The sequence below is a fragment of the Lolium rigidum genome, chromosome 4 (assembly GCF_022539505.1).
Source record: "Lolium rigidum isolate FL_2022 chromosome 4, APGP_CSIRO_Lrig_0.1, whole genome shotgun sequence".
In the NCBI taxonomy this organism is placed as follows: domain Eukaryota; kingdom Viridiplantae; phylum Streptophyta; class Magnoliopsida; order Poales; family Poaceae; genus Lolium; species Lolium rigidum.
This window is the reverse complement of record NC_061511.1, coordinates 226028363-226053999: the sequence shown is the minus strand read 5'-3', so window position 1 is coordinate 226053999 and position 25637 is coordinate 226028363. Positions and strand designations below refer to the sequence as shown.

The 25637-nt window shown below is 48.5% G+C and overlaps 1 protein-coding gene across 1 annotated transcript; it reads right to left on the bottom strand.

Moving 5' to 3' along the window:
• Nucleotides 1-23012: 23012 nt before the first annotated feature.
• On the bottom strand, nucleotides 23013-23814 carry LOC124705758. Its single transcript, XM_047237458.1, has one exon. The coding sequence runs from the start codon at nucleotides 23728-23730 to the stop codon at nucleotides 23188-23190; it is 543 nt and encodes a 180-aa protein (XP_047093414.1). The 5' UTR covers nucleotides 23731-23814; the 3' UTR covers nucleotides 23013-23187.
• Between the last annotated feature and the right edge of the window lie 1823 nt (nucleotides 23815-25637).

The window sequence follows — 25637 nt, the reverse complement described above, 5'->3', positions numbered from 1 at the left end:
CATTATCCTTCGTGGGTGTGGTTCGGAGAATAGGGTGAGCCTTCGTGGCGCGGGGAATCCTTCGTGGGACCTCCACTCCTCCAAACGTGACGTACCTTCTTGCAAAGGAAGGGAACACGGGAATACATCCTCGTCTCCGCGTGCCTCGGTTATTTCTATACCCGAGCTCTCTTTCCTTGTGATAGCCATCGTGCTTGAAGTACATATATCTTGCTATCACTTGTGCTACATATATCTTGTGTCTATCTTGCTTAATTATAGTTGTTATTGTTACACTTAGTTGAGCTTAGCATATCTAGGGTTTGTGCTTGTAAACTAAACATTAGTTTAATTCCGCATTCTTACAAGACAAATCCGCAAGAGTTTGTAATTGCCTATTCACCCCCTCTAGGCGACATCTCGATCTTTCACAAATAACAACCAAGAAATATGATGCAAGGATGCAAAGGTTTGAGCTCTCTCCGAACGATACGATCGAGTTACTCACTCGAGAGCCCTCTTGATAGTACGGCAACTAAACTATAAACCGGTCTCCAACTACACTATGAGACCGGTGAGAAAGAAACCCTATCAAGAGCAAACCTTATACTTGCGCATTCCACTTAAGCTCAATGATGACGATCTTGACCGCAACAAGATGGAACGCCTTTCTTGATTGCGCTTGCTTGACGAAGTCTTGTGGATTGCTCCCCCCATAATCCATCATGGGAGAGCTTCTTCTTCGGCGCATCTTAAACTTGCACTTTATTTCTTCAAGGCAAGCTTCAAGCATATGATCTCTTCGAGTTGGCTCATCTTGAACTTGCACTTTATTTCTTCATGGCAAGCTTCAAGCATATGATCTCTTCGAGTTGGCTCATCTTGAACTTGCACTTCATTCATGGCAAGCTTCAAGCATATGATCTCTTCGAGTTGGCTCATCTTGAACTTGCACCTCATTTCGTTGATGTCTTGAAGTTAACTTTGAGGGCTCTCTTCATCTTCATCTTCAAGACATACTTGACACTTGATCTTCTTCATTTGCTTCTTATTGCAATCTTGAAGCCAACATATGGTTCAAGCATTGCCTATGGACAACTCCTACACATATAACTCAATGCAAACATTAGTCCATAGGGATTGTCATTAATTACCAAAACCACACATGGGGGCTCCATGCACTTTCAAGCCGCCTCCGGCGGCGGCATCCCCAGAACTGGGAAGTTCCCACCATCGATGTGCGTGAGCACATTGGCGAGGGTGCAGCCAGGCGGGCTCCACCAACGGCGGCCCGCGGCGTTGTTCCTAGCCGGAGGAGGAGGAGGGCCGTCGTAGGCTGATAGCTCACGCTCATACCTGCGCCGGAAGTAGTCCGTCCAGGCGTCGTAGTTGTCTCGGCAGTAGCGTTGCTCCGTGCACTGCTCGTCACTGAGAGTGACGAGCACATCGTCGATCGCCGCCTCCAGGGCGGCGCGTGTTGTCGGCGACGGCGGGATCGGGACGTCGCTCGCGCTGAGCCGCCATCCTCCCGGCGCGCGGAAGTCCGGTGGCGCCGGGTAGCTAGCCATGTGGAGGAGCCGCCCCTCCCATTGGTGGAGGGAGCGGCGGCCAAAGCCGTTGTTTGAAGCACCATCGTTGTTCGCCATTGGGATCGCCGAGCTCGAGGTTGGAGAAGATTGGGGAAGGGAAGATTGAGGGAGACGGCGGCGTGGTGAATGCGGCCAGGCGCGGTAGTTCGACGATAAATAGAGGTCGATGCGCGTGAAACCGAGGCGACAGCATTAACTCGCCGCGTGGAAGCTACGCGGCCGGCGAAATCTGACCGGATGCAGGATTTTACAGCGCGTGGAAGACGATGTGATGAGGACGACGATTGGCCTCTCTCGCTGACAAGTTGGGGCCACCAGCCGCGCGGGAAGTTTTCTAGACGTTTCCGCACTTTCGCTTTGTCCGGAGTCCCCGAGCGCTCCTCGGGGGGCTGGGATGGCCTGGGCTCCCCGGATGGATGAAAAACTAAATCCAAACGAAAACGAGAAGCCGGGAACGCAACTGAACCTTTTACATCCATCCGGATGAAAAAAAAGTCGTCCTGGAACTCGTCTGGGTGAGAGCATCTCCACTCGTGCCCCCGTCGAGGCCCCCGGCGAGCGTTTTTTCCATCCGGACGGCGTAATTCGGCCCAGTCGCGCCCCCGGTTCCTCGTTTTCGTCCGGATTTGGCCCTTCATCCATCCGGCGAGCCCACGCCACCCCGGCCCCCGGGAGCGCTCGGGGACTCCGGACGAAACGAAGCGCGCGAAACGTTCCCGCGCGTCCGGTGGCCCCAACTTGTCGGCGAGAGACACCGATCGTCATCCTCATCGCATCGTCTTCCGCGCGCTGTAAAGCCTGCCGCCGGTCGGCATTCGCCGGACGCGTAGCTTCCACGCGGCGAGTTAATGCCGTCGCCTCGGTTTCATGCGCGCCTACCGCTATTTATCGCCGAACTACCCCGGCTGCCCCGCATTCACCTCCTCGCTCGTCTTCCCCCAAATCATCCCCGAACTCGAAGGAACCAGCAATGGCGAACGACGGTGCGGCCAACAACGTCTTCGGCCGCCGCTCTCTCCACCAATGGGAGGGGCGACTCCTGCACGCGGCGGGCTACCCTGCGCCGCCGGACTTCCGCGCGCCGGGAGGCTGGAGGCTGAGCGCAGGCGGCGTGCCGATCCCGCCGCCGCCAACGGGTGGCGGCGCACTCGAAGCGGCGATCGAGGAGGTGCGCGTCACTCTCAGTGACGAGCAGCGCGCGGATCCGCGCTTCTTCCCCGACAACCACGAAGCGTGGATCGCGTTCTTCCGGCGAAGGTACGAACGCGAACTCGCCGCTACGACGGCCCTCCTCCTCCTCCGGCAAGGAACAACGCCGCCGGCCGCCGCCGATGGTGGAGCGCGCCCAACCGCACCCTCGAGAATGTGCTCGCGCACATCGAGGACGGGAACTCCCTGTCCGGGGATGCCGCCGCCGGTGGCGGCTACCGTGTCGCGCCGGCACGGTAGTTCCTGGATACCGAGGAGGATGGCGCCGTCCTCTTCGTCGTCGGCCTCGAGATCGGCGTCTAGGTCCGGCGGGTCGACGCCGGCCACCGTCAAGAAGGAGTGGCCGTCTCCGGCCACCGTGAAGAAGGAGCCGACGTCTCCACCGCTGACCAGAGGGCGCAGCAGCGGCGCGCTCGTCATCCGCGACCAAGCCTCCTCGCCGCAACGCGGGCGGAAGAGGAAGACGGCGAAGAATGAGGCCGCCGCGGCCGCCGCCAACCAGCTCGCCGAGGAGGAGGCGAAGCGCGCGGAGGACGCCGCAGTGGCGGAGGCGATCGCCAGGTCGATGAAGGACCTGGTGCCCGCCGACAACGGCCTCCCCATCGACGCCGCGGCCGGAGTGGTCCGAGCGCGGCCCGGGAGCGCCGGGAGGCGGAGCGGCGGCGGCGGATGTTGGATCCGGTCGCCGCGCGACAACTCGCCGCCCGCGCCGCCGCACGCCGTCCTCGCGGAACGCCGCGCCCGGGGAGGTGATCAAGCTCGAGGAGAGCGGCCGACGACGACATCTAACGGCCGTCGCCTCCACGCGCCGGCGACGCCGGCCGGGGCACGAGCCGCTGGTACGAGGCGCCGCCGCCCCAGGACGACGCCGGCTCCAGCGACAACGAAGACGGCGGCGACTACACGACCTTCTACCGCCATTTCGGCATGTAGGAGGCCGCTTTTAGTTTTAGTATTAGTTTGCCAATCGCCGAATTCAAATATATGTACGAATTCGGCCTATTTATGTACAAACTCGCCTCTATATGTTAAATATCATTAAATTTCGCTTATGTTTTAACGAATTCGCCTATTTTGTCTGAATTCGTCGTATTACGTTGCATCCATCCTGTGCTCGCGGCTGGGAAAATGGGCCTCCCCACGCCAAATCTTTCTCCAATCCGAACGAAAATTTCGCCGGATTTGGGGCGTGGGGAGCCCAAACGAGTGGGATGCTCTGACGGCTGAAGATGCTACGAGAGTCTGTGTCTTTGTGACCTCCGGAGTTGTGACCTGAGTTGGCTTTTCGGATCTATCTCTACAAGCAGTTCGGCCCTGTACGACGTGAACTATCTCTGCAAGCACTTTAACCGTCAGAACCCTGTGACTCGTGCCATGTGGCTTGGTCGACCACGCGACCAACTCAACTGTGCCTACTTCGAAATCCGGTCTCCTCTGCAGGCTGGGTTGGCCGCACATTTACAGATGTTTACTCGTACACAGGAGCCGCCTTTGGAGCTGTCTGCGGCTAGGTAGCAGGCCTGACCATTGGGCAGAAATGGCAACAACTGGGGGTGTGCGCGCACACGCAGCCGCGAGATGCGGTGCCGATCGATCGAGCTGGGACTGGGACAACGACGACGTGAACAACTGTGGAGTCGTGGATCTATCTACATGCATGACTGAAAAAAAAAACTACAGTATTACAAAAAGCAAACACATTCAACAGATACAGGTATGAGAACACCGGCCTCGCCCACGTCTCGTACAACGCCGTATGCAGCAACTGCGCACGACCGGCGGCCACGGCAGCTCACACGGATAAGCACGCAAGCTCGCGTGATCCCTGATCCCGTGGTTCCATTCCGGCACCTCCATTGCTGCCGAGATCGACGGAGAACCGCCACGTCCCCGCAGCCGGAGCGAGGACGATCAACCCCTCGCCGTCGCCCTTAACGCATCTCAGAGGGCTGCCGTCTGAAAAGTACTCGTCTCTGTGCCCTGCAAGCCGCTGCGTAGCCTCCGCCAGCTCGAGGGTTCTGTCCAACTCCCAGTCGTTGGGCCTCTCCGCCGGCGACACGAAGACCCGCAGCCTGCTGCCGCCCTGCAATATCTGCCCTTGTCTTCATGGCTCGGAATGTTTTAGCAATAGCATCACTATCGACATGTCTAATATCTATCGCTCGGTGTAACATATTGGTCCTGTTGGACCTTTCAAGAGATGTGCTATTCTCACTTGGTCTTGAACATGCATTTTTAGTCCCACAACTTGTCTACAATGTGCAAATTAGTCCCACTTCTTGTAAAATAGACTGTAGTAGTCCCACAACTTGTCTTTGTCGTGCAAAACTGGTCCAAACGGACACGTGGCGACGTTCGTTTTGCACAAATGCCCCTGCATATTTACCTTTAGCACATGCGGCCGTCGCGGTGCAACCTCATACGGTCCCGCCTGTCAGTGAATGAAGAAACACATAAAATAGGTTGTACAGGTGAGGGTTCGAACTCACGAGCTTAGGCCAGGGGCTATATGTGGAAGCCACTTGAGAAAGGAGTTATATGTGTTTGATATTGCAACGCCATTGTATTGCCTCCTGAAACATGGCTTGTTGCTATAACACTTACTTTGTTGCCGTGTTCCTCCTGTATATGAATCAAACACCATTCCCACAACTAGAAACAGCACCTATCCATCTACAGAGGAACTTCGAGAGAAGAGTTCAATGAGAAACCCACTAATTTCATTTTCAATTGCTGTTCAAATATCCCTCTAGTTTCCAGAACGTGAACATCTTCAACTTCATCAGGTAGTCAAATGGCATAAGCAAACCTGCATCATCTCAATCTACCATTCTTACTTTTTATCCCAAATAGCAAACTTCTAAGAAGTGCAGCATGATAACCACAATATATCATGTACTCCTTCTCTCTCGAAATATATGTTGGATACATTCAAATTTAGCCAAATTTACGATATCTACTTCGAGACAAAAGGAGTACTAATACTATCAGATGCGCGAAAATAGCGCGCGCGCTAAATTTTTTTGCTCGGCGCGTAGGAGATTTGGCACGCGCGGAGCGCGCGGTATAAAACGGCGCGCGCAACCGTCCTCCACCGCCGCTGAAAAATCCCTCCCGCCACGCGCCACTTTCCCTTCGACGCGCACCACCGCCGCGAAGACCGCACCGCTGCCATGGCCCCCGGCGCAACTGCTCCAGTTTCATGGGCGTGCGCGCCCGCCTGAGCGGCACGTTCTACTTGGAAATCCGCGCCGGCGGCGCTCGCCTCACCCTTGGGCGCACCCGCCAAGAGCTCAATTTTAAGGACCGCGAGTCTCTCGCAGAGGCGAGGTTCTTGGTTGGCTTCGATAGCCTCGTCACCGCCGCTACCGCCAGCAGATTCAGCGCAGCCTCGCCATTGCGTACGCGGTTGAACGTGCCATGGAGGCGTGGGCCGCCGCCTTCCCGCAGGACATCCTCGACGAGCGCGTCTTCTACGAGCAGAAGAAGGCAGAGCGCAGGGCGGAGAAGGAGGCCATTCGCGCAGGCAAGCCGTTCATCGAGGTGCAGGAAGCCGGCCCGACAACCATCGACGGAAACAATGATTGTTAGGCGGATTTGGTCTTGACTGAGCCATCAAAGTCGTCGGGATCGGACTTCAACTTCTCTAAATTTTAGATGTATTGTATCCGTTTGGTTATCGTTTCTTATCGTGAACAACACCAGCATACTGCCCTTCACGAGACTAGAATGTTTTAACGGTGCAGACTAACACATCAAGCTTCATAATTAAGTGGCTGGCACTTGTAGCCTTTGTTACCGCGACCTCAGGTCGTTAGTTCGATCCCTGTCATCCACAAAAATTATTTTATGTGTTTATTCATCAACTGACATGCGGGACCGTATGAGGAGGCACCACGAAACGGCCACATATGCTAGAGGAAAATATGCAGGGGTATTTATGCAAAAAGAACATCGCCACGTGTCCGCTTCTTGGTTCTTTGGACTAGATTTGTACAGAAAATACAAGTTGTGGGACTACTATAGTCCATTTTACAAGAAGTGGGACTAATTTGCACATCATAGACAAGTTGTGGGACTCGAGGTGTATATGCTTAATTTGTCATCAAAGAACAAGATAACAAACTATATCATTCGGATTAAATATATTTGGCGCCTCCTCATTTGTCGGATGGGATTGCGATTGCGGTTGTGGTAAGCTTCTTGTGTCAACAGAAAAAAACTTCTTATTCTAAAATTTGAGCAATTTAGAAGCCATGGTAATGGAGAAATGAAATTGAATTGATAGTCTACCAGGCCATTAGGCAAGCAACGAGCTTTATCAACGAGTTGTCTACTTTTCTTCCACGTTTCTACTCTTATAATTAACGAATTAATCGGCAAAAAAAGCTAACACCAAAGTTCAACTAGTATTCAATTTTACGCCAACCTAATTGCATTCTGCCTAATGCTGTTGAGGTTGAGTTAGGCTTCTGGATTTGCTTGCAAGCAGCCTACGAGCGGGAATTTTGGAATTGAGGATCGCTATTCTTTCCAAGGGGGGCATAATAGGATTTATCAGGCATGAGGGCATCTCCAACCGGGCGACCCATCCCGCGCCCGCGCGTCCGGATGGGTCGATCCGGACAAAATCCTGGCCCAACGCAGGGACGCACCGCAAAAGCGGACGACCGCGGCGTCCAGAACGACGCAAACCCGGCCCAAATCTGGGCTAGGTTTGCGTGGCCGCGGATGGCACGCGGCGTCCGCTCGCGTCCGGGCGTCCGTCGCCTCGTCTCCTTTGGGCCCACCTGGCGGTGACCCGGGAGGGTATTAAATGGGGACTGGAGGGGATCTGGAACTCCACTCCAGTCCCCACTCCACTCCCGCGGCGAAATCGCCGCCATGGCCCCGAAGCGAGTTTTCGCTCCCGGAGCCAACGACGACGAGGCGAGCAGCAGCCGCCGTCCTCCGCCGGCGCTGCGGCCATCGGGAGGAAACCGAGGCAGCCTCCACATCGGAGAGGCCGCCCGCGGCGGCGCGGCATTGCCGCAACTGCCGCTGCTGCTGCTCGAGCCCAAGCCCGAGTCCTCGGAGGAGGACCCGGACATCCGCACCGCGAAGCTCATCTCGGCGGCGGAGGAGGAGGCGAACTGGCCGCACCTCCGTGCGGCTATTCGAACCTCCGAGATGGAGGAAGCGGCACGGCTGGCGGAGGAGGAAGCCGAGCTCTGGGAGCTCTACGCCCAGGCCCGCCAGGCGCGACGGGACGAGGAGGAAGCGGCGCGGCGGGAGGAGGCCAGGCACCGCGCCGACGAGGAGTGCTTGCTCGGGCTCTGTGTCAAATTTTTAGTTATGAACATTTTTCGAATTTGAACATTTTTTCAAATTTGAACGCTTTATATATTTGAACGGATTTCAAATTTGAACGCTTTTATAATTTGAACATTTTTGTATTTGAATATTTTTCAACTTTGAACGGATTTCAAATTTGAACGCTTTTATTATTTGAGCATATTTTTTATTTGAACGATTTTCAAATTTGAACGGTTTTAAAATTTAAACATTTTTTAAATTTTGAACTATTTGCAAGTTTGAAGATTTTCTGAATTTAAACTATTTTCAAATTTGAACAGAAAAAAGAAACAGAAAAGAAACAAAAAAAAGAAACAGAAAAATAAAAAAGAAAAAAAAAATAGAAAAAAAAACAGAAAACAGAAAACAGAAAACAGAAAACAGAAAACAGAAAAAAGAGGCGAACTGGGCCGACCAGGCCGGCCCATACCGCGCGCGGGGGTGTGCGGCGCGCGGTAGCGACCGACCTGGTCGGTGTATAGGATTCGGATTTTGTACGTAAGGATTAGCCCGTTACTCTAGCATTACTGATGGTGGGTCTGCCCATGTGTACAACCCTGCTACCTCGGTTTAAGTCTCCAAAAATAGAGATTTGGGCTAGAGCTGCGTTTTTTTGCCAATAAAGAAAGAAGTGTTGACTTTCACACATGACACAACCCAATATATGATGCCTCCCTTAAAAAAGAGCATATATTTAGACATCCACAAACTATTTTAACTTTAATTTTCTCAAATAATTAGATAAAATCCAAGCCAATCCTTGGGGAGTTCTTTATCTCCGCACGCTGATGCCACAAGAACACGGCCCTGCTGGTTATAAACGTCGAGGCACACACCTCGCGCTCACGCTTAGGTGACACTCAAAAGATGCCAGAAATAGCCGCGTTAGAGCATCTCTAGTGGAACGTGTATATTTAGACGTGTATATCTTTATATACACGTTCATATACACTTTGCTAAATTTTACACCTTCCAGTTTTTCAGTGGAACATGTATCAGAGCGTGTAAATTGTAATGCAGTGCTATCAATAAAATATTTTTGCTTCACATAGTTCTTACAACAAAGTTCAGTACAAGATGTATCCATTTATGTCTACCGAAATGGAAAAGTTTCAACACGAAAGTTGTGAGAAACATCAAGTTGAACATGCCCGTCAAAGGATTTTTCAAAACTTCAACCGAGTGTGACGAATTTGATAAAATTCAACCAAAAAATTCTGAACATCGGTTCAAAATTGGCAAGTTATGATCGATGAAACTTGAAACCGAGTATGGGAATGGAACCAACTCATCAGTACGCACGTATTTCGTGTACACAACTTTTCAAATCGAATTGTATTTGTATAGATCAAAGAGCAAGAAAAAAGTAAGAAAGGAAAAAACTTCCGTTGGGCAACATTCTCGCTCCGGACTCGCGAGCCCACGAGCGTGGCTCGGTCGTGTTAAGTTCCACGCCTCGTACCATCGTGGATGGACGTGGGAACGATGCACGATCATATACACGAGCCGCTGGGAGCTGTTTTTCGGTCGTGGTCGTCTATATTTGGTTTCCACGTTCGTTTCCACGAGCCATTAGAGATGCTCTTAGGGAAAGTACACACACCCAAAAGAGAAACATCATATTAACTTCTCAAGATATCTAAAAAGTATAAGAAAGGAAATACGTTCAGCGGATACAAATAATAGAACATGGGCCATGGCCGTGTCTTAGACATCATCTAGTAACGTCAATCCGGATGGATCCACGGCCCAAAGGAAAAACTGACATTGGTCACTTGTAAGAGCATCCCCACTCGTTGGCGCTCCCCACGCCCAAATCCGGCGAAATTTTCGTCCGGATTGGAGGAAGATTTGGCGTGGGGAGGAGTAGTTTCTCAGTCGTGTGCTCCCCAAGCGGCGTATCTCGGGGAAAAAGAGGATGGCTCGGGGAATCCGGACGAAAGAGGAGACACGTGGGCGTGGGCGGTTGATTTAGCTTCATCCGGAGTCCCCGGGAGACCCCCGGAAAACCGAGGATGGCATGGGGAGTCCGGACGAAAATAGGCTCAAATCCGGACCAAAACGAGGAACCGGGGGCCTGACTGGACCATTTTTCGCCGTCCGGATGAAAAAAAGTGGCCGTAGAGGGCTCTGTGAGGAGACGAGTGGAGATGCTCTAACACACCAACGTACACATGCCTCCTAGAGATGCCAAGAAGCACCACCGTGGTGTGTGGATGATTCGTTCCATGCCTAAGGTGATGCCATCGGAAGACTAAAACCCAACCTAAGACAAGCCTTATACCCACTTACCGTACCTCCATCGAGGCAAACTACGGTCTCCGGGTAGAGAGCCTCCTCTCCCTTCCCAGCCAAGCTGACAGTGCTTGGAGTTACCTAATTCCAAAAATGACCAAATCAAAATCGTATTATTTATTTATTTATATTTATATGCTTAATAGTAATTGTTAAGGGATTTGATAATATTTTTTTATTCATATTTTCTTAATAGTTACTGAAGTTATTTAGTCACATTTGTTAACTAAGAGATTTGCTAGTTCTGTGAGAACTATTCTCAGTCAAATCAACTACCGTAAAATTAGTATCAAGATCCGTGCAGGCTAGTTGACATTTACTGTTTTGAAGCGACAGGATTCTTCGGGGAGTGCTTTGCACCGACCTGGTCGGCTCGTGCAGGGGCGCCGCACACCTCAGCCACCAGGTCGGGTTAGCTGGGCAGCGGCCCATCAAGTCAGGTTTGATTCTTTTACTTTTTCTTCTTTTCTATTAATATTTTTATTTGAAAATATAACATTTTTTCAGAAAAAATGTTGTCGAGATTTGTTTTAAAATATGAACATTTTTTTACATTTGAGCCCGCTACTCCCCTGAGTACGCTCAGAGCGGCACCGTTGACCCCAACGCGGTGTTCTCACCGGATTCGGCATCGAGGGGCAGCGACGCCTTTCGCTTCCCCGACCACAACCGCGTCGCCAAATCTGCGCCATCGCGTCCTGGGAAGCAACGCAGGCCACACGACTGACGGCACCGGCTTCCCCGCAGCCTCTTCAACGACGACAACAGGAACGTCCACCAGGTGTTCGGCAGTGTGTCTGGCGTGTCCATGGGCGACGACAAGGTGAGTTTTCTCATCTTGCACACATATTGTAGACCGTCGGTGAGTCAAAATCGTTTTTTCTTGCCTAGATGGACGGCGCCAACACCTTGAGTGGCTTCATCCGCTGCGACGGCTAGAACCCTGCGTCGGCGGCGATGCCTTTGACGAAGAGGCTGACGAAGAGGAGGAGGACACCGAGGATAAGGAGGGAGAGGAGGTGCTGATTGACGCTGACACCGGCGTGAGAACGACCAAGAAGAGGAAGAAGCCGACCGCCTACACTCGTGGGCCTGCTGGAAGGCCTTGGAGGATAAGTGTCTCATCGACTCGTTTAAAGTAGTGAGCTTCTGCCCCATAACCGGCGCCAATCAAACCTCCGGCAAGTACTACAAGCGCCTCCTTTATCAATTCAATGAGAGGAAGAATTATGGTGATTACGCCACCATCCACATGATCCGGAACAAGGTTCTAGAAGATCACGCCACCACCTTCCACAATTCAATGAGACATGATAAATTGCTCCCTCCGATGCAAGGTTCTAGAAGATTTATTTTTTTCCAAAAGACCTCACGGGGTCGGATTTCATTACCCAAGGATAACGAAATAACAGAGTACCACGCCCACGCGTGTTTTGGCCAAAGTAACAGCTAACAAACTATTACAATCGCCGCCTAATGCTAGCGACAACAAACATAGGAGTTTTACTTGCCCAAGGCACAGAACCAACACGGACAAAAGCTAGACAGGGAACAAACTATCATATGACAGCCACGAAATAACCATCATAGCAAGATGTAATCTTCCAGGCAAAGCGGGGAGGACATCAATCTTGCTCCTCCAGATGCATATCATCATTGATAGTATCCACGCTTGCATCTCTGATCCGCAGAGGACACTGTAGTTGCCGAGAACCATCTTGAGAAGCAGCAGCACTGAAGTTAGTCGCGCTAGCAAGCCGCAACAAACCATCCGAACCCGCCTGTAGATCGTCAGCATCCTTCTCTCCATGCAAACCTGCCCAATATTTCATGAAAACGGTAGAATAACTAATTAACTCCACGGGATTGTTGATCAGTTTATGCTCAAAGCAAGCACGGTTTCTAAGTTTCCAAATGGCCCAACAAATTGCAGCCAATCCCGCAATCTGCGTGTTTCTGCTAGCAGGCAAGAATTGGGGGAACCACCAGAAAAACTGTGTAACGGATCCAGGTCTGGATTAGGCACCAATTAATCTCCCCACATCACTCCACACAAATTTGGCAGTTGGGCAAGAAAATAAAAGGTGAGAGATGGATTCAGCACTATCACAGAACTGACAAGTGGCTCTCCCTTGCCAGTTCCTTTTCAGCAAATTGTCTTTTGTGGCAATGGCATTGTGCCAAATCATCCCAAGCCACATTTTAATTTTTAGGGGAATTTTGCTTTTCCAGAGATGTTTAAAGGATCTGTCCAGGCCTGCACCACACAAATGATTATAAACTGATTTAATAGAGAACTTCCCACTCTTTGTCCACTTCCAGACAGCTCTGTCATGTTCAGTTGTGAGGATAGTTGGAGCTATGATTTGATGCAAACCATGAATTTTCCAGGCAAGATCAGGTGTCATCCATCTCCTGAAAGAGAAGTTCCAATGCATGGCAGCTGCCTAAGCCACAGTCACCTCACGTTCAATACAGATATCATAAATATCTGGGAATCTATCCTTCAGGGGCACCTGATCACGCCAAGAATCACACCAGAAGCTTGTATCCCTGCCATTCCCTACTTTCATCCTTCTACCACACAGATATATTTGTTTTCCATGTAACATATCAGTCCACAAAGGAGAGTCTCCAGGTCTTTTCCTTGTATAGAATACATCACCATGTCTCAAATACTTCTGTTTCACTAAATTTTGCCAAGGGCCTGACCCATTCTCCAGTTTCCACCACCACTTGCACAACAAACTAACATTGAACTTGTGCAAGTTATTTATACCCAAACCACCCTTTTTCTTGGGCTTACAGATCCATTTCTATTTCACAAAATGATATTTCCTTTTATCAGCACTCCCAGCCCAAAAGAAAGCTCTGATGGGTTATCCATCTGTTCAATATTTGATTTATGGAGCAGTCTCATAGACATCTGATAAACAACAATACTTGACATGCATGCATCAATCTTTATCACTCTCCCACCAATAGACATTGTATTTCCCATCCAGCCACCCATTTTTTCTTTGTTTTCTCCTCAAGGAAACTCATTTCAGCAACAGTTGGTTTCCTGGCACACACAGGAGTACCTTGATATTTTATAGGCCAACTCCCTTGCTGACAGTTAAACAAGGAAGCAAAATTATGTGCTTTCATATCATCATCCAGAATCATCATAACCTCACTTTTCTCAAAGTTAATTTTCAGGCCAGACATTGACTCAAAAATGTACAAGATAAGTTTCAAATTCACAGCTTGCTCTTCGGATGAGGAGAATAGTGTCATCAGCATACTGGAGGACAGCAATGCCATTTTCTACCAAGTTACTAGCCAAACCTGTGATGAGTTCATTTTGTTGTGCCAGGGTATCCATCTTGGACATACTATTTGCAGCCATATTGAACATAAATGGGGCAAAGGGGTCACCTTGCCTAACACCTTTGTAGCTAGCAAAGTAAGGGCCAATGTTATCATTAACTTTCACACTCAAAGTGCCATTGGTCACCACATTTTTTATCCAAACCATCCAGCTATCACTGAAACCCTTCTAGGAACAGCAATCAAACAAAAATTCCAATTAACTTTGTCATATGTTTTTTCAAAGCCAATTTTTAGCACCACACCCTGTTGTTTCCTGAATTTGCTCTCCCTCAGGACTTCTTGCAGCAACATAACTCCATCAGTGATGTATCCCCCTTTGATGAAAGCAGTTTGATACTGAGACACCGAATTTTCCATAACTGGTGCAGCCCTGACAGTGAGAGTTTTGGTGAAGATTTTAAAACAAAACTTGCAACAAACAGATATGTCTGAACGTTTGTATTCTATCAGCCTCCTCTCCTTTTGGAATCAAAGTAATGATACAATAATTGATTCTGGCCAGATCAATCTTGTGGTCAAATAAATCATCAAACACAGCCATGATATCAGATTTGATTATCTCCCAACACACTTGATAGAATTCAATGGGAATTCCATCAGGGCCTGCAACTTTATTCTTTTCCATTTGGTCAACAACATTCTTTACTTCCTCCACTGTAAATCTTATGTCCAGATTTTCTCTGTCAGTGTCATCTAGTTTCTCTTCCCTGTTCCATACATCTTCCCTTAATCTCACACCTCTGTCCTCCACAGGACCAAACAAATTTTTGTAGAAATCTGTAGCATGTTGTAGCAAATCTTCATCACCTTGTATCACAGAGTCTCCATGTTTCAGAGAAAAAATAGTAGATTTTCTCTTACAACCATTTGCTATTCTATGAAAGTAAGTTGTATTACAATCTCCCTGTAACAGCCAATTATCTCTAGATCTCCATCTCGAGAAGCTTTCTTCCTTGTCAAGGATATCAAGTAATTTCTGCTGCAACTATGTTCTCTTCTGAATATCAGCAGGGGTCAAAGGAGAAAGCCCTTCTCTCTTTTCCTAATCAGCCAGAGAAAGAGATATATCACTTTTTCTTTTTTTGTTCTTTCCTCTCAAGTTATGGCCCCACCCCTTCAAACTGTTCTTGACATTTTTCAGCTTTTTCTGTAGTCTATCAAGGCTGCTATTTGCCCTAACATTTTGCTGCCAGGCTCTATCAACCCTAGCAAGGAAATCTTCCTCCTTTATCCAGCTCTTTTCAAATTTGAATTCATACTTCTTCTTGGGTTCGTTCTCCATGGTGTCAAGAATAAGAGGATTGTGATCAGAAATTTCTCTATTCAACTTATGCACAATTGTCAAGGGGAAAAGATCTTCCCAGTCACTACTCATCAGGAATCTGTCCAATTTCTCAAGTATAGGAACAGTTTGACTATTTTTTCCATGTGTACTGGCCACCAGACATGTGAATCTCCCTGAGAGCATACGTATTAATAATGGAATTGAACATATCTGACCACCTGTTGCTTCTCATCCCTTTATTCTTCTTCTCAGAAGCAAATCTTATAATATTGAAATCACCACCAATGAGTAGGGAGAGCCTCTGGTCACTGCAAACCATGCCAAGTTCTGTAAGAAAATCTTCCTTATCACACAGCTGAGCAACACCATAGACTATCACCAAACACCAGTTCAGATTAAGCTTCAAATCCAACAAGAAAACTTTGATAAAGAATTTGCCAACAGCAGTATCAGTAATGGAGAATCTGGATAGCCTAAAACCACCCAGAATTCCACCACTTCTACCTATGGAACTAATCCACTTCCAGTCAAAATGCCCCTGTGGATCAATAGTCCTGTAAAAAGCAGGAGATAATCTTTCTTGATAGTCTCTTGCAACCCCAAGAAGTCAACATCTTGCTCACTTATGAAATCTGACAGAATCCTGCTCATGCCTTTCTTACCCAGACCCCTGCAATTAAGAGTGGCTCCTATCATAAATATCTTGGATTTTTTCCTACATCTGGTTCCAGTAACAATATCACTCAAAGGGTGATCATTGTTTACTTTCACCGAGGCAGCACATGATTTTGATTGTGCCCCTCTGAGAGAACCACCTGATTTTGTTGGTGTCTCCCTCCATGTCGCAGATTTACGAACACATCTCCTTTTCTTCCTGCTTCTCCTAGACACAACAGTTGTAAAGTCATCCTCATCCTCCAGGTCTTGATCTCTCTCAAATCCCAAGAGCAAAACTCTCTCTGAATCTGATTCAACCTTTGTTTCCTGGGAATTCTAGGCCACAGTAATAGCATGTCTAGCTTGTTCAAGATCTTTCAGATAATTATTTTTTCCATGGTGAAAGTTTTAGGATTGACCCCCATTTTCAAGGGCCCTATTATGAATAGAGTCATCATCAAGTAAAGCAAAAGAATTATGGGAGGTAAGGTTAGTACCTGTAACATTTCTTGCAGCTGCATTTCCGCTTGCTCTCTCAGGAATTCTGGTGGAGTGCAAGTCTTGGGAAATAATCCTGGAACTCATCCTAATAATTTGGGAGCCATCACCTACTTGATGTAAATTTTCATTAATACCAGTGCCACCATTAGTCTCCATGTCAGTAGGATTATCAACTTGAGAAAGAGGATCTTCTTGAGTGCCATCAATCTCTGGTTGAGAACCTTCAACAGGTAAGTTAGCAGCATCCCTTTCTTGCAAGGAGGGAACAGCCAAGGCCATCACACCTGTACCAGGATTTATGTATCTCTTAGAGGTTGCAGCACTCTCAGAGTCAGTAGTGTCATATTCAACCTGTTCCCCAGAAAACTCTTCTTCATTAACAGCTTCCAAAATAGGCCCTAGTTCTTTCTTGTACTTCTTCTGAAACATGAAAGCTTTGTCACTGCCAGACTTGGCCAAAGTGTGGAGAAACTGTGTGTATGAAGGGGAAGCAGAGGCACTAGAGGAGGCTCGACCAGGGGATAAAGCAGATGGAGAAAATGCATCAGTCACTGACTTATGCACATCAGACAGGGACCCAGAATTAACATTTTTAACATAAGGGAGATTGGAACTAGTAGTTCCAGCAGTTGTGTCTTTCTCAATTACATCCAGTGAATCCATTTCAAACAGCTTCCTCTTGCCATTGTCCCTACCAGCAACAACATAGATAGCAGCAGTAGTCTGCCTAGTTGAACCATTAGTCCTATCAGTGTTACTGATTATCTTTGGGGGAGCAGACTGGACCCTGCATCAGAATCATTTCTGCCAATTCTCTGTCTCTTGGGAGTCCCATGGTCACCCTCACCTGAAGGAAAACGTTGCATAGAAAACAAAAATTTTCCTACCGCGAACACGCAATCCAAGCCAAGATGCAATCTAGAAGACGGTAGCAACGAGGGGATTATCGAGTCTCACCCTTGAAGAGATTCCAAAGCCTACAAGATGAGGCTCTTGTTGCTGCGGTAGACGATCACTTGCCGCTTGCAAGAGCGCGTAGAAGATCTTGATCACGGCGCCACGAACGGGCAGCACCTCCGTACTCGGTCACACATTCGGTTGTTGATGAAGACGACGTCCACCTCCCCGTTCCAGCGGGCAGCGGAAGTAGTAGCTCCTCTTGAATCCGACAGCACGACGGCGTGGTGTCGGTGGCGGTGGAGAAATCCGGCGGAGCTTCGCTAAGCGTGCGGGATATGGTGGAGGAGCGGGGCGCTAGGGTTTGGGGAGAGGGGTGGCCGGCCACTATAGGGGGCGGCCAAGGTGGTGGCTTTGGTGTGGCCGGCCCCCTCCCCTATGCCCCTCATTATATAGGTGGAAGCCCCAAGTGTTGGACTACAAGTCTCCGAATAAGACCCGAACCCAAAACCTTCCACATGGTGGGAAACCTTCCCAAGCTAGGATTCCCACTAGAGGTGGGAATTCCACCTACCATATGGGGGGGTGGCCGGCCCCTTATGGGGGAGTCCACTTGGGACTCCACCCCACTAGGGTTGGCCGGCCATGGAGGTGGAGTCCCATGTGGACTCCACCTTCCTAGGTGTGTTCTTCCGGACTTTTCTAGAACCTTCTAGAACCTTCCATAGAACCTTCTGAATCATTTTAATTCACATAAAATGACATCCTATATATGAATCTTATTCTCCGGACCATTCCGGAACTCCTCGTGATGTCCGGGATCTCATCCGGGACTTCGAACAAATATTCGAACTCCATTCCATATTCAAGTTCTACCATTTCAACATCCAACTTTAAGTGTGTCACCCTACGGTTCGTGAACTATGTGGACATGGTTGAGTACTCACTCCGACCAATAACCAATAGCGGGATCCGGAGATCCATAATGGCTCCCACATATTCAACGATGACTTTAGTGATCGAATGAACCATTCACATACGATACCAATTCCCTTTGTCACGCGATATTTTACTTGTCCGAGGTTTGATCTTCGGTATCACTCTATACCTTGTTCAACCTCGTCTCCTGACAAGTACTCTTTACTCGTACTGTGGTATGTGGTCTCTTATGAACTTATTCATATGCTTGCAAGACATTAGACGACATTCCACCGAGAGGGCCCAGAGTATATCTATCCGTCATCGGGATGGACAAATCCCACTGTTGATCCATATGCCTCAACTCATACTTTCCGGATACTTAATCTCACCTTTATAACCACCCATTTACGCGAGTGGCATTTGATGTAATCAAAGTACCTTTCCGGTATAAGTGATTTACATGATCTCATGGTCATAAGGACTAGGTAACTATGTATCGAAAGCTTATAGCAAATAACTTAATGACGAGATCTTATGCTACGCTTAATTGGGTGTGTCCATTACATCATTCATATAATGATATAACCTTGTTATTAATAACATCCAATGTTCATGATTATGAAACTAATCATCCATTAATCAACAAGCTAGTTTAAGAGGCATACTAGGGACTTCTTGTTGTCTACATATCACACATGTACTAATGTTTCAGTTAATACAATTATAGCATGATATATAAACATTTATCATAAACACAAAGATATAAATAATAACCACTTTATTATTGCCTCTAGGGCATATCTCCTTCATCACCACCCTGATTAGTGTCAGCTACCATGATTCTGGTACCATGATTAGGAGTTGGTTCACACAGCTCCCTGATATACTGGAATTCAAAGAACCCACTCTTGATCTCACCAATTCTTGTATTTGGAACCAATCTTGACTCTCACATATGAAAAATTCCTCAGGAAGTTCTTATCAAGGGCAAGAGGCTTACCCACAAGGCTGGCAGCATAGAACACTGTGGATCTATTCCTGAAGTTCATAGGAATTCCCTTGACTCTAAACCAAGGTTCTTCCATCATAGAAATCGGTTGAATATCACCAGCCCATTTTTCCAGAGAGATAATAGCTCCAGGAACTGTCCTCATGAAGAGCTTACCAAAGTGAGCTAGCTCTTCAATAGCTTTTTCTAAAGGGAATCTTGTTCTAAACTCAGTGGGGGACACTTCTTTCGCAAAGAATATCCAATTTATCTTCATAGACTCGGCCCAGACATTAAACTCATGTTTAATATTTCTGCAATTAACTTCCCCCTTCTCAACTGTGATATGAGCGTAATTCAACTGCTCCACAGATTGAGATTCTATCTCAGGTTCAGGAATCGAATAGAATCTGGACCCAAACTCTTCACTGCCAAAGAACGGCGCCTTGTACTCCCATGGTTCCCTGTTCTGACAAACCTCTAAATGATGTTCACCATAGCAATTCAAACAGGACCCCTTAAACTTGATGAATCTACTGTCTGTAGCTTTAGAACCAGCAACATTCAAGCCAGGAGCAGGTGGAGGTACAGAGGAGCCCACCGGTTCAGGCACAACAGGAGCTAATAGAGAAATATTCAGGCTAGATCCAGATTGCTGTTGATTCAGACTAACCTCAATCTATCGGATCCTGCAGCTGCTAGTGGAGGTGGTATGGAAGAAGAGGTGTTCAGACTTACATCGGCAGATCTGTGCAGATCCTCCAGTTGCGAAGAGGCACCATGCAACATCTCAGATCGATGTGCCCAGCGATCGCACGTGCGAGCTTCCTCCTCCTTGCGATGCTTGTCCGCCAGTGCCCTCTCGCGGGCCACGTGCTCAGTGATGCGAGATGCCTCCCGACATCGGTCTTCATCCAGGCGGCAACGCTCCTCAACACGGAGCCGCTCCTGATCTGCTGCTCTCCTGTCTTCCTCTCTTCGACGCTCTTCATCGAACCGCCAATCTGCCTCTCGGCGCCTTTCATCCTCCCAGCGTCGCTGCTCATCACGATGATTTGCCTCAGATCCAGGTCGAGGACGGTTGGCGAAGTAGTTTCTCGGTGGAGATCTCCTTGGAGAGGAGCGCCTAGGACCACCGTAACGACGATCCATCAGCGGAGGCAACTGCAGCACTTGCGCAGACGATCTCTGGTCGACGGAGATGACGCCGGACCAGATCGGCGGTGGATTTAGGGTAGGGGATTGGGATCGCGGCGTAGAACGGTGGGGAACAAAAACGACTGGGCCTGTCTGATGAGATCTAGGGTTGAACCTGGGTGGCGTGGTGACAGATAAGGGCGTTGGCTGCACAGTGTTGGGCTGCAGCCCAGGAACGGTTTGGGCGCAAGCCGCCATGGATTGGGCCAAGCCGAGCTGGTAACCCAGTCGGACCACATCTCAAACATGCACGCACGGCGGCTCGCGATGAGGATCACGACGCGAATGGACATGAATCTTCGTCTCCGGGCCGATTCTGACCCACAATCCATTGATCCAGCGACTAGCTCCGGCATTGATCGACTCCAATCTCACCTGAGGGCAAATTTGCTTCAAATTGACATCGAGCACAGAAACCCTAGCCTCCGCGATTCGTAAGAATCCGGGTGCTCGCACGATTTTTCCGTCGGTAATCGAGATGAGGGCAGCTTTGCGCACCTGCTCTGCTTGCGGCGATGGACATGGAGGGTCAGAGCAGGGGGCAGAGGTGGTGATGGTGGCGGCGGCGGTGTTGGGGTCGTCCGTGTCGCCACTGGATGCGATCATCAGGGCCCCATTTACAAACTAGCCAGTTACACACATCCTTCCCTCAAGAACGGCACAGATGCCCTTACCATTCGTTCTAGAAGATTTATATGCAGTTACTTGCAATTGATCAGGAGTACCAAGACTTTAACTGTCGAAGAGGTGATCAAAGCAAAATGGCCTAAATTACAGTCAACCATGCCGATGCAAGTTACTTCAGATATACCATGGTGTAAGCCACCACCAGGATTTGTGAAATTATCGATAGATGGATCTTACCATGATGGTGATAAAATGGCGGGATCAGGTATGTCACTCCGCGATGACCTGCCAAGTTATATTTACTTCTTACCGATACCTGAACCATTGTAGTGGGCTTTTGAATGCTGAGTTCAGAGCTTGTGTCGAAGGATTGGAACTAGCACTTCTTCATTGTTAGTTACCAATCACAGTTGACACAGATTGTGCTCAAATGCTGGCTGCGGCCAAGGAGAAGCTACATGATAGATCTTCCGTGGTGCATTTAGTTTCTAAACTTAGAACTTTAATTGATCATGAGAGAGTATTTGATCTTGTAAAAGTGGAGCGAGCTTAGGTCAGGGTTAGTCACAACCTTGCCAATTTTGCAGGAGTTAAATCGCATTTCATTTCTTTGGTTAGGATCGGGACTTGATGTTGTTAATCAGTTCCTAGAGCAAGACCATCTTGTAACCCTTGTTGAGTAATAAAGCTCCTTTTACTTGTAATTTTTTTTGTTGCACACCAGTTTATTTTTGTTGCTTCGACGGTTCGATCAGCTTGTTCTCCTTTGCTTTCATCAATCAGTTTGCTCCCAGCTTTACCCTGTTTTGAGGGGCAACGTTACATGTCTTCTTTGTAAAGCGATACTACTACTACTCTACCAGATTAGTAGATAAATTACGTGTTACTGGGGAAATTCGACGTAGGTTGGTTTTGTGCTTTACTCCGTTCGATCAGCTCTGCATTGTTTAGATCTGAAGTAAACGGAGACATCGACCCCTAAATCGATTTCATCGGCTGCAAACTTTGTGCTTTCCCTCCTAGCTAGGATGATGGTTAACAACAACATACTACTTCGGTAGTACCTGCTAGCTGTCTATTGGACTTTTCACATCGTTCTTCTTGAATGTCGTATTAGGACTAATTAAGCTTTTACGCAACGATCGGTATTGTCATCGCCACGTACAGTATGGTACTAGGAGAATAAGAATATCCAATTGTATCTCGGTTTTATCTCTGTCAGTCTTGAAATGTTTGGTTAACTGTTTCACTTGCCAAAAGAAATGTGTGGAGCCATGGTCTTTTTCAAGAGAAATATTCATCGTCGGTTACAGATAGACTATTTGGTCTCTCCATGCAATCTGGAGTACGGTTCAAATTTTTGGGGTTCAGATTTTAAAATATCATAGATATTTCGGGTCCAAGCAAAATATCCAAGATGTTACAAAAAACCTATTTTTTTTAGAATTATGTCATCCATACTTTATCAACATTCATTTGAATTAATCTGAATGGATTCCAAAAAAAAACATGATGAATATTTTCCAGAACGTACTAAAATTAGAGATATTTCAGAAATTTCGTTGAGACTTCAAAACCTACGTCGGATACTTCAGTAAACTAATTCATACACTTAATGCGTCTAAAGCTAACTCTACCACCTGAAGAGTTAGCATTAAACATCCAAGAAAAAAAAAATAAGGTCAACTCTTGGCGTGAGACAGTTTTGTTCTTTATCTTTTTTTTTGTACATCAACTACTAAAGTATCCTCGGTGGCAGGATTCGGCCTTTGTATGAACAACACCATCTATAGAAAATGGAAAATTCAGATCTCAAATATAGTATGCACTGGCAAGAGAAGTTTATTTTTCAAAAATATGGTGGTCTTGAAGGACCAACTATCTTTGCTCACAAAACATCCGAGCGCGCGAAAAATAAAATTTTTGTAACTTGACTCGTAATATAAGAATGTACTAAATTGGTCAAAATAACATAATGTCTTTGTATTTGAGAAAATGTAATTTTGAAAAATAATTTCTACGGATTATTTTGAAATAAACAATAGAGAAATATTTTTAAAAAAATGGAGAAATGATCTTGGCCTAAAATTCAAGATGTGAAGTCTCTTCGAGAATGCTGGCCATTTCGAGTTCTAACATTCGTCCAGGAAACTGGAGATGAACAAATTAACGGATCCACGAATTCTTGAATTGCTTCACATACAAAGAAAAGCATCTGTACAAATAAATCCCCTTGTTTCCAGCACATATCCTTTCCAACTTATGTTGAATTCGATACCAAAAAATTGCGAACAAAGAGAAGAGAATAAAAGAAGTTAGCTAGTAGTATAATTTCAGCGTCTCAACATGTAATTCTCCTCGTGTATGGTCTCGAGCGTGGGCCGCCTGGAGCGCGCGCTGCTGAGCCGGTGCTTGAGCACGCCGATCTCTGCCGCCACCGCGTCGTCCACCATCTCGTCCAGCCGCGCCCTCGGCGACGGCGTCTCCTCCGGCACGAGCGACACGGCCGCCACGGTCGCGGCCTCGGGCGGCGCGGCGACGACGGCGGACACCTTGGCGGACCGGCGAGCCTCCCGGGTGGCCGCGGCGGCGAGGCGCGCCATGTCTGCGGCCGCCAGGGGCGTGCCGAGGCGCTTCATCGGGAACGTGGCGTAGACGGCGCCCATCTCGAGGTCCTCGTCGGCGGACAGCGCGGCGAGGCGCGCGCCGACCCGCGCCGCGCGCGTCTCGGCGAGGAAGTGGCCCGGCGCGTCCAGCATCAGCTCGGCCGCCGTCGCCGGCAGCGTCACCTGCCGCACCCGCCCGTCCGGGAGGATCACCCGCGCGCCCTTCCCGCCGGGCGTCTTCGCCAGCGTGCACGACAGGTAGTTGCCCATGCCGTCGTCGATCCCTTCCCGCCAAGAACCACCGAGCTCGCTAGCGCAAGAAGCCAAACGGTAGATCGCGGCCGGCGCGCAAGCAAGAAGTTTGTTGAAGTGCTGTGGAAGAAGTGGTTTGGTTTTGCGGCTTGCCGGTGACGCCGAGGCCTTATATAGCGCGCATTGCCCCGGCGCGACGACGCGGGGCAGCTTTGGGAACGCGTGTGGATGAAGGTGACGGCGACCGCAAGTCAGCGGGGGGAAGGAGGAGAAGGTGGTGGGTGCCGTGTCCCTCCGCGGGGTGCGTGCGTTTGAGCGCCGGATGGTAGGGTCGGGTCGTCGGACCGGGGTAATGGTGAGCGGCGTGGCTGGAGCTCCAATGTTGGTACAGAATGGTCGCCCGGCCGCGTGGGAGCCACCAACCTTTATCCCGGGCGCCGGCCTATTTTTGGGCGCGAAGCCAATCCACAACTTATGTGGTATCGGAAGGAGCAACGAAGAACTGTAAACCACCATTTTCTAAATCTGGCGTTGGCACGGATTTTGCATGGATATATACAATTCTTAACACATTCTTCTCATTATTAGTGGAAGAGGTGAGTTTGTGGACTGGCGCTTGCATCCGGAGCGTCGTGATCCCGATATAGATAAAGATTTAGCGGACATCGCATCTAGTCCCGTGAAGCAAACTGATACTCATATGACTGACCTTGAGAAACATGCGAAGAAGAGATTAGCTTTTGAGCAGGATGCTAATAAAGCCACTGAAGTTTTGGCAATTACCAACTCTATGCACGTTGTTGATGGTGGTGCAATAGAGGAGGAAACGGATGTTGGGGAAAAGAATGAGAAAGATAAGAAGAGACATAAGAGGGCTGATGGTACTTCTACCTCTAGCGTATCTATTGGATCGGCGGCATCCCTCGAGGATGACCGCCGGACCCAATGAATTGCCTCGGATGGAACTGTCGTGGTTGTGGTAATGCCGCGACAGTTCATGACTTGGGAGTTCTTCAAAGAACACACCAAGTGAAAGTTATTTTTCTGTCTGAGACTAGACAGAGCTGCAGTCGTATGAAGCGGCTCCGAGGACGTCTTGGTCTTAGAGGCTTTACTGGTGTTGATAGCGATGGATTGAGTGGTGGACTTGCCCTCTTCTGGCACGAGAGCATATATGTTGAAGTGAAAGAACAAAATGATCGGTTTATTGATGTGTGGATGCGAACAGCTCCTAGCGAACCACTATTCCATGCAACTTTTGTTTACGGGGAGCCCAGGACAGAAAATAGACACATGATGTGGACAAAACTAGCTACACTCAAAGCTATGTCGTCATTACCATGGGTTTTATTTGGGGACTTCAATGAGGCGCTATGGTCTTATGAACATTTCTCTGCATGTGCTCGTGGTGAAGCGCAAATGGTTGCGTTCCGTGACTGCCTTCAAGTCTGTGGGTTGCATGATCTAGGATTTACCGGCCTACCGTTCACTTACGACAACCGTAGGGCTGGTCGGAATAATGTGCGGGTACGATTGGACCGCGCACTCGCCGACGATGCATGGCGAGATATCTATGCCGACTCTGCTGTGACTCATCTCACGTCACCTTGCTCGGACCACTGTCCCATCCTGCTACAGCTAGAAAATGAGGTTCGGGTACAGAGAAGCTCTCGATGCATGCAGTATGAAATTTTTTGGGAAAGGGACTTGGCGCTGAAGGAAGTTATTGACCATGCATGGAAGGATCAGGGACATATGGCTGATCTGGGCAGTGTTAATCAAGGATTGGCTGCCGTAATGGAGAAGCTGCAGAGTTGGGGCAAACATAAGTTTGGAAATATAACTCGTGAGTTGGCTCGCCTGCGCAACAAATTATCAAAACTGCTTGCTGATGGTGCACCCCAAGAGGAAATTAGGGCCACCAA